This window comes from Apteryx rowi, unplaced genomic scaffold, assembly GCF_003343035.1.
Source record: "Apteryx rowi isolate R43461 unplaced genomic scaffold, aptRow1 scaffold_133, whole genome shotgun sequence".
NCBI lineage: Eukaryota > Metazoa > Chordata > Aves > Apterygiformes > Apterygidae > Apteryx > Apteryx rowi.
The window spans coordinates 842873-853015 of record NW_020447564.1 but is presented as its reverse complement, the minus strand read 5'-3'; the positions used below and the strand labels follow the sequence as shown (position 1 = coordinate 853015).

The following is a 10143-nucleotide window of genomic DNA, read 5'->3' as shown; positions in this document are numbered from 1 at the left end:
AAATGACATGCCCACATCCTTTATAGCAACATATTATGACCAGTATTTTTTTTGAGCACATGAGCCAATTTTGATTGCCGATCGGTGAAGAAGGCATGATTTTTCAGAAGGTGGGAGGCCCTCACCTGCCACATCCTGGATACGAATTAAGTGTCTTTTGCTTTGGGCATTCAAAAATCTCCATCATCACTTTCAAAACAGTCACTTTCAAAATGCTGATTTTTCTGATGCAGCATCCAGAAATCCACTTCTGGATGCAACTCTGCATTCAGCTGGGCTGGCAGGCTGGGCATTATGAGACACTGGGACTCTAATTATATTCTTGATAAAAATTATTCAGACCAGATTAAAAAGTTCATGGTTTCTCTTTCCAAGGAATACATTCACATTTCTTTCAGTCATGAGTTTTTAGATATCATGAATCTATCAAAATCTGATTTATTTTTCCCTTTCAGGGCTAGGAAGATAGCCTTTTAGTATGCTTAAGTGCAATATCACAGTCTGAAGAAATTATTTCCACCAGTATTTTCAAAACGTGGTATCAACAACCACTCCCTTATTTACCTGCATGAAAGGCTAATGGAAGAGTATTAATATCCAGAGACAAGCTCAACTGAGGAAAGTACAAAACCAGATTCCTTTTGTCCAAATGTTATCTTCTTTCTGCTGCTAAAGTGAAACCTACCAAGAGACCATGTTTTAAATAAGTATAAATAACATTAATTAGAATTTGAGGAATGCAAGATCAGTGAAATTCACCAGAACACAATAAACATTTTTAAAACAGTGTAGCAGTATTATTCACTTCTACAGCTAGATCGTCACAATGCTGTTACCCTGCAAAGAGAGCTGTCCTTTCTTACAGTTGATTTAAATAATTTTGACTGTGCTGCTCGCAGCATCATTCAAAAAAGAAAATATTAATTTACAAAATAACCCATTCTCCATATTTATTATGACAAATAAAAATCTTAAATAAAACAGGCTTTCTCTCCCCTCTCTCCCCCCAACCCATCCCTTATTCCAATTTCAGGTAGCTTGGCACTGAGTAATTGAACATTAAAAAATCAAGTTTGTAGACTTCATACAGCTGCGTTTGGTGCTCCGAGCTGATGTTCTGGAAGAACTCTGTGGTCATTTCATCAGTAGTTCTCGTGGACTTTGCATAGGTGGGGAACTTCAGGTAGTTGCCTACTCCCGCGAGCTGAAGGATGTAATTTGAATCCTCTTCGAGTGTTTCGTATTTTCCTATGAGGTCGTAGTGAATGTGGCAGGGGTGGCAGAGGGAGTACACAGTCTGCCAGTGCTCGTTGAAGGGTTCTTCTCTCTGGGTGTGTGGGTCGATGAGATATGCCACAAACTCCTCAAATTTCACGTCGTCGCCTTTACGCAGAGCTTCTTGGGTTGCGTTTTTCCTCTGACGCCTCACGATTTTGGTGCCATATCTCTTGTGAAAGGAAGTGTTGTACTTTTGGGTGAACTTGTTCCTGTAGGCTGACACCAGTCTCTCGAAAGGCTCGCGAACAAATAGGAACTTCATGTAGTTTTTCAAGCGGTGGTTGATCTCTGGGATGCTGTATTGGTTGAGGGTCTTCAGATTTGAAGACACATGGGCTTCATTGGCTGGTATTTCCATCGGATCGCTGTACTTGCCTCTTCCTGTCAAAACCATCATGACTCTCTTCCAGTTTGTGCAGGCCACTTTGGGAACATAACAATAGATCATTTCATGGTCTTCATCCACGACCAGATGTTTGAGATCATTGGGTGTCAGCACACGGCGTTTCCTGCTAGATACACTGTTTGCTCGGCATGTATCTGTCACTTGGTCTCGCCTAATCTGATGAAGAATTGCTGTGTTGGACAACTGCAAAGAAGCAGAGGCACAAATAAGTCAAAGAGGTTGGAAATTCTTACTGCCTTTTTACTTACTGTACAAATTCCTAGCAAAGCAGATTACTGCCCATGTAGAACTTAGATCATTACATGGCTGAGTAAAATTCTCTTTAAGCTAGAAGACCTTGTTTTTGTCTCCAGACTTCTTGAGCTGCTTAAATGCTGTTCATGGACACTCTCCAGGACTCCACATTGAAGCCAATGCAAAGGACCACAGGTGCTTACACATCCTGGTGGCAAGTGTGTTTACAGCACTCCCATCCTGAGATGCTCTCACTGTTTCTTAGTCATAGAGAAAGGATCTACCCTCCACTCCGTGACCCATCCCACAGCTGCAGCAGCACTAAACCCAGCCTGACCTTTTGCTGCTGAGATTCGGTAGGAAGACACCTGCTACAGAAAGTTTGCCAAAATCAAAACAGTATGTATGCTGAACAGTATGTGTTGCTGATGTCTTTTTTGCTAGAGAATTAATCATCACAGCTTGTTTCTTGACTATGACCTTGGTAGAAGAAATAAGGCCATGGAGATTTCTGGTACTCCCTAAGGGGAACATTCACTCAAACGGGATTTCCTGAGGACCCTGCAATGAAGCACATGAGGCAATGCAGATTGCACACATCTGCTGTGGTGGTGTTTAGCCTTTGGCTAAAGGGCCATAATGATCCTCCCCCCCTTGCCTGTATAATGCCCTTAGAAAATGGCTTTGCACCAGCTTAACTCTACTGGTTGTTAAATCACATCTTACTTTACACTGCAACAATGACACAAGCTATTACAATGCCAAATTATCACTGCAGGCTTTATGAAGTTCGGGGTTCATACTGAAACCCCAGTTCCTGGAGTCATGGGACAAATCTCTCCTTTCAATACCAGTAGCTAGCCATGATTCATATAAAGAAAACTCAAAAAACAGGAGTCAAATGCACTTTACATCCAAAAGACAAACAGAACAAAAAGATCCCCCAAAGCATCTCAGTGACAGAAAAATGGGGAACACCAAGGTGCTGGTGCATCTCCAACCTGGGCAGGGGATTTTTCCTTTGGGACAGTATGTATCTATCTAGCCTGGGACTTCCGTATTTTGTGCAGTGCCAAGCACTACTTCTCTTCTGAATTTTTTGATCTCTCATCTCATCCCTTTAGCACTTCATCAGTACGATGCGCTAAATATAATAATAAATATAATGAACATAATGTAATTTATAAAATATAAAAATAACATATGTTTATACTTATGTATTATATTTATATACCATTTATATATTAAAAAGTGTGTGTGTATATATATGTGTGTGTGTGTGTGTGTGTATATATATAATAATAAGTATCATGAACATCTATGTTCATTACCGAAGTCCCCACTGACCAAGTTCAAGATCCTCATCTCATCCCTTTAGCAACTTGCTCAGCAAAATGTTGACTAGCGGTTAGAACATGCAAGAGCCCAGTGCAACCAGTTTATACAGCTTGACTCATCTTTTCTGCATGTGTGGCATCCCTCTGAATGCTTTCCAGGTGGATTTCAAGGGCAATTTTGTGTTATAGTCCAAGAGATGAGAAGCCAGATGTGAAATGTGCTTCATGTTTCCTATGAGAGCTGACTGGCAGGGAGTTTCCAGAGGAAGACGTTAGAAAGCAATTGTCAAGGACCACACAGATTTTTGAAGACAAAGTCTTCTTCTTTAAAAAGAAACATATTTCAATACATGCCATGCTGTCTTCAAAGAGATACAGAACTCATTTTCTGCTCTACACTGGTGAGAGTTACCAGTGAATAATTCTCAAAGTACTAAACAAAACCCTCTGCAAATATTTGTACAGACATACAACTATGTCATCTGCAGACAGATAAAACACCCAAATCTCTCTCCTGCTCCAGGTTTTCAAATCAATATCATATGGCATTGTACTGCTGTTAGCTCCTGGTTTTAGCATAAGAATGAGAAAAGCCTGAAGATATTGCTATAGTACAGTATGTTAACGCACTGTACTTGCTTTTCTGATGCTCTTCTTGGGCTAAATACAGAATTAAGTAGATGTGATTCCACAGCTTGTATTAGATACAAGGTCAGACTTGATAATCGATGGTTGCTTTTAACCCTAATCTATGGATGAATCTTTGTAGAGCTACGCTTTGCTCCTGATCTCACTCCTACATCAATAGGCTAAACACTTCCTCTCCAGACATTAATATTAATGAGCTTTTCGGGCATTCAGAGTAAAGGGAAAAACACAGCCTTACTATTTACAGTCGCAAATGAGATGGTATTGCCTTAAACTCACTTAAAAGATGAGACTGAAGTGGTACTTGTCTCCCACTCTTTTTAAAGCAGAAGAAATATGAAGAAATGGCATAGGGGAAGTTTTGTCAGCTACGTTTACTTAATGCGCACCAACAACCCAGGCTCAGCTCTGCAGGCGTTCTGGCCTGTCTGGCAGCACACAGAACACACATTAAATATCACCGTAACAATAAAAGGCCGTTACCCCATTTTCTCAAACTACAGTGCCAGTTGGTATGGCTGATGGATGAAGAGCCATGTAGGAAACATGGTTTTGAAAGCGCTTTTTTGCCCATCGACTTCAGCTTATTGTAAATAAATAAATAAATAAATAAAAATCCCAGTTTAGTGACCATGCTATAATAATGCTAATTGCATCAAAGTCCCTCCTTTGCATGGATGGCAAAACAGGGTCCTTAACAAAGGACCTTTTCCTGAAAAAGTTGTAGCAGGGGACACAGAAGAAGGGCATGTCAAGATCAAAGTTCCTCTTCCTTTTTTGATGCCGCAACTGAGTTAAACGGAGGCAACACGAGCAGTGAGAGACTCCCAAGCTCAGCAGGAAGCATTTAAAAGGAAAAAAAAACTTGTCTGGTGACACACTAATACCAGAAACATGGCACCTCCATCAGTCCCAAGCTAACAATGAGGGAGGAAAGCTAAGTCTGGAGCATTCTGCTCACGTGGATTTCTTTTCTTTGAGCGTTTTGCAGGCTCATGAACTGGCTACCTCAGGTAAGCTCCACAGGCCCATGGCCAGGAATTAGCACCGGATGTGATGCCTAAAGGACGCCCTGTTGCAAAGGGCAGCAGAGCATGGCCCTGCGGTCAGCTGTTAAGCTGACAGAGACGTTTCCAAAGCTAATCCGTATCTGGGGAGAAGTGGGGCATCCCTGGGGAGATGCCAGGCATCATCTATTCTCCAGTTTCTGTAGGAGGGGAGGGCACTCAGCATCCTACCGGGTCCCGCCAAAGGACAGGCATTTCTCACAGTGTAGGGCGGTCGTTCCACACTGCAGTAGTGAGAATATACTGCCCAGAAATGTATATGCTGACTAACTGACAACCATCAACCCCTGATGTGCAAAGGTTATTCAGCAGGTTTATTACCAGTAGGTAAATCACAGTAATGAGATGGGAGGTATTTTCTTCAGGCTGCTTAGGCACAGCAGGGTAAGATAATCTTTGAGGGCCTTTCCAAGCTTGATGGTCAAGCAGCAAGTTCAGATTGAATCACAGGATGTTTTTAAATAAAATGCCTTTTCCAAAGATAGTACTGTACTTCAAACTAGGAGCAGAGATCCTTCCGATTCACACAGATATCTGTAAGGAAAGCACTTTTCTAATAGGAGAAGGAAGGAACTTCCTAGGTGTCACTCAAAAGAAAAAAGTTCATTAAATTTGGCCTCTGTTTAAGAATGACTGTGCAAAGACGCATTCCCCCACACCGCTGTTGGGTGGATTTTTATTTATTTCTATTGCACTGCCTGCAGCTGCTGCTAGCTCAGCACATTACTGTAACCAGGCTCACAAATAAGCTACCCCGAGTGCTACGAAGGCCTTCGGGCATGGCAGACTGAAGTACAGAAGTATCCACATGAGTTTGAGGCTTAAGGAATAAGCAGGATAGATATCATGAGCAGGGGTYGCAGGCATATACATGGGGCCCAAACCCTGCTAAATGCTATTTCCTTCTCTTCGGTTTTGCATAAATGACAATTTTGCATCTGCCTTTAATTCTTTGGCTACATTTGTGTTTGAAGGTTTGGTTTCTGTCTTACAAGACCAACTATGAAAGTTGCCATGGCGCTCCCCTTACCTACTGTCAAACCAGCTATCAAAACCAGCAGTATCTCTGCTGAACACCCCAAGTTGTGTCCATCCAGTAGCATTGCTGAGCTTAGCATACATGGGAGCTCATCTCCACCAAATTTTTCTTCTTAAGAGCAGAGGTCTATTTGTTCAGGTGTGTGTAGCAGACTCACAATCCACCGAAAACAAGGTCTTAAAATGAAAAGTGTCAGACAGACTAACTATAGGTGGCACTAACAGTCCTATTTATATGACATATACAGAGACTAACATTCTGGTTGACTAAAACCTCTCAAATATTAGCTGCTCTCCTTCCCCCTGCCCCTCAACCACACCATCTGAGTTTTAGGAGGTGCTTGTTATTTAATACATAAAATGTTTCTTGCTAGTATTTATATTTTCCCAGATGCTTAAGGGGTTTTTTTTGAGCATGAGGTTATACACAAGCAGGTTTCCAATCCTGTTTTCACATAAAAAGTGTGAATATGATTCTTGCAATCTTGACGGTCTGCCTTGAAGTTTCAAAAACACATTTTAGGCATTATTTTAACCCTTGGCTTTTAAAATTTGGACCCATAATTACCCTATTTGTTATAAATATTCTATATGTAGATATTCTATATATACCGAATGTATATTCTGCAATATATTCTAAGGTAAATCTAATACGTGGACAACTGGATTTCTCAAAAAACCTCTTTTGTTCAGGTATAGACACAGGATTCCTTAGCTCCAGAAGTGTTTTGTTGTTACAGGCCCCTGATGTGATTCAGAGCCCTTCTCGGGATAAGGCTGACTTAGAGGCTGATAGCTAATGTTAAAATCTGACCTGACGCTATTTGTAAACAGATCTGTGTTTACTAAGTGCGAATTTTATTTAACCTACTGACAAATCTGAACCTACTTAAAAAACTTACAGCAGAGCTAGAATGAGAAAGCTTAACTCCAGTCAAGCCAAAGATGAGGTGTGTCATCACAGCTTCTACAGGTCTTCGATATTACGTGTTTTAATCTATACGCTGCTTTCACCTGTGCACACATTGCTTTACAAGGAAAACAAAGACCACCAGGACCGACTCTCCTCTTTTTAACTGTAGTCCTGTTCCTGTGGCTCCAGGAATCCATCCAGAAGTAGAAGCCACTCTACTGTTCTTGCACTCACAAGTTTTCCTGCTAGATAGGTTATTGTGTGTCTTCACACCTTTGCTCTAAAAAAGCCTCTTTTTTCTGCTCCAGGGCCTGTTTAATTTAGTGGAAATGCTGTGCTATGCTTTGGAATACCCAGCATGGCTGGGAAATGCAGTGAATTCTGGACTGCTCTCTTAAAAACGTTCAGCATTAGACAACAAATGGGAACTAACAATGTTTCGCACTTGTTACTGCAAGCATCAACAGTGCTAATACATTGCAAACACACTACAAACAATTACTACTCTTACTCTACAAATTTAGATATATGAGAGTCAGACAATGATAGCTATGTTAGTCAAGACACTGAATCTAGAAGAGTAAGAGAATTTTAGAAAAAGGGATTTAATTAAACTGACCTAGACTGTGATAATTCTTTTTTTAAGTAATAGCTTTGTAAAACATCCTTCACATTTTGATTCACTTGACATTTCATAGCATCATTCTTGACTGAACTTTTTTTTTAAATTCCCAGAACTCAGATGAGAACCCCACCAAAACCTCAATCAACATTTGCTCAGAGTCCAGTAAAAGACCAGAAAGCACATATTGTGTTACTGGAGATGGAAATGCTTACCACCTTCCCCAACAACTTGCAGACAGACAAACTGGAATACAAATTTACTATGAAAATGTTTCTAAAGAGTGGTTGGATAGTAGAAGATAATAAAACTAATATTAACTTAGGAACATTTGTACTAAGACAGAAAATGTTACAGACAAATTATACCTTCTGAAGAAAATTCTTGAATATTACAAAGCTGCTTTTCTTTCTCTGTTTCATGCATTGAACTTATTGCCCTACAGAGAAGATAAAGCCATACATGCATTTATTTCAAGTAATTCTCTGTATTGCAACCGAAGATAATGAGACCACTTTCAGTTCCCTCTATACAGAATGCATGAAGGCTAAGAAAAAAAGCATCAAAGCTTTTGAGGGAAAACAGTCTCACGTATTAGCTGCTAGCACTGTATTGCCAAGAATCCTCAATTGCTTCACACATTCCCTCCTCCTTCTTCCTTTACAGGTACCCCACTTCACACGTGTGTGCGTGACACAGAAGGGAAGGGTGAAATAATTCAGCAGCCGCATTACTTAAGGACCAGAGGTGACAATTATCTGAATAATGGCACAGCCCTAACCACCACCAACTCTGGCATTCGCTCTTTGTCCAGTTAGTGATTTGGGTGCTAGGAAAGAAACGACAGTACACTAGTCAAAATCCAGCAGGAGAAACACATGCAGGTGAAGATACTTTCCTAGGAAAACTTCACACCTAGGAGAATTTAAGTCTCGCCCTTTTTTCCTGCACAGAAAGTACTATAGTGAACTTAACCATACAAAAATCTCCTTGAAAAAAAAAAAAAAAATCACAGACTGGCTCTCCACCTAGCACAGGTGTTACAGTGCTGACTGACACCAAATTATGGCAGCTGTGTGTTAATCCCAGCTTTTTAATCAGCATAAGGCTCCACCAGACAATAAGGGATAGGTATGGATTCAGGAAGTGTGACACTTTTTCCTACAGTCTCAAACATCTTTAGAAGCCTTTCCATTTCCGTGCTCCCTGCTGGAAACTATCCAGCGTAAGGACTCATGCAGTCAGTAGGGCTTGGGAATAGTAAGATGAAAGTACACACCCAGAAAAACATCTGTTTTGAACAGGGAGAGAGCACAAATTGAAAGTCCCCATGAAGAACAGGTAGAAAGACCGCCGGTCTGTCTATATGGCCGCAGAGACGTGGGGTGACTGAGCCCACAAGGACTCTGCTTCTTGCTGTGTGTGTTGCCATCCTAAAGCTCTACGGGAAACTTCACAAACACAGTAGAGACAAAATTGAAGTGACTGAGTTTAGGTGCAATATACCTGCGAGGTAAGAAATCATCAGGAAGGACAGAGAGCCTTGAGCTAGGAATAATTAAAGCAAAAAATCTTGATGTCGGCCTGTTTTTTGGTACTTAATTTATAGAAGAGAAGTTTGGAGCCTGAAGTTGCACACACAAAGAGCACTCTGCAGTCATCTTCTCAGTGTCTTAAACTAGCTGTGGAAAGGGAGGGGGGAAAAAAAGGGAATTTGGCAGATATCCAATTCATTTTTCTCACAGACCCACAGTGAAAGCAAGTAGATGAGATCCAGGGCTGGAATCGCAGCTGCCACGAAGGGTGAGGATGAGAGTGCTGTGCTGTCTGCCGCCGGGGAAGGCTCTGCTCCGGGAGCCTGCCTTCGCCCTGCACATCTGAAGTGGCTTGCCCCTGCTCTGACAGAAAAGGACAGCATGTGATGAATTTGTCTGCTCCTGGCTCGTTCTTTAAGTGTAGTCATAAATCACTGGTTGTATTAAAAGCTGAAAGATCTTGCTATCTTATGAATCTGATTTTAAAATGAAAACTTTTTGGCCTTTACCCCCAACATGCACACACATGAGCACACATGCCCCGCTGGAGGTCAGTGCATGCTCGCTGTATGTGCATGACAGTTGTGATGGACAGTAACATAACTGTGGTCTATCCAACCCATCCTGCTTTCCAGGCCTAGATGTTTCACCTCTACAGTACAATCCCTGGCCATTTAAAGCTGCTTCAAGTAGCCCTTCAGAGCCCCCCACATTTCACTGTTGATGGAAATACTACACTGATTGATGGTTGACAGACATACAACTGCTAGGAGCGAGTTCACTCTCATGCCGGTGGGGGACAGGGATTGGGGCCCTCCCAGTGGGACACAACTGTGTGCACAGCAACTTTTGGACCACATCCAAGAGTATGATGCTGTACTCATATCTTCTTGGCTGAGCAAGAGCTGACTGCAACTGACCTTGTCTTGGAAAGCCCCTTGCTACAGATACGCCACTGCTGGCTGCAGCTGCTTGAAAAAAAAGGGACGAGCTTGCAGAATTGCACCTGAGGCGCTACGGGCTCCTGGAGATTGGGTTGAAGAGATTTCCACTGTTTATCTCCTA

General features: G+C 41.6%; 1 protein-coding gene across 3 annotated transcripts in view; it reads right to left on the bottom strand.

Annotated features, from left to right (window-relative positions):
• Positions 1 to 1018: 1018 nt before the first annotated feature.
• The window catches only part of CHST11 (carbohydrate sulfotransferase 11), a 178088-nt gene continuing 168963 nt past the window's right edge, over positions 1019 to 10143 (bottom strand). For all 3 annotated transcript variants that reach the window (XM_026056831.1, XM_026056830.1, XM_026056833.1), the window contains exon 3: positions 1019 to 1867. In XM_026056831.1, the coding sequence (XP_025912616.1) occupies positions 1019 to 1867 (849 nt within the window). The remainder of the gene's footprint in view (positions 1868 to 10143) is intronic.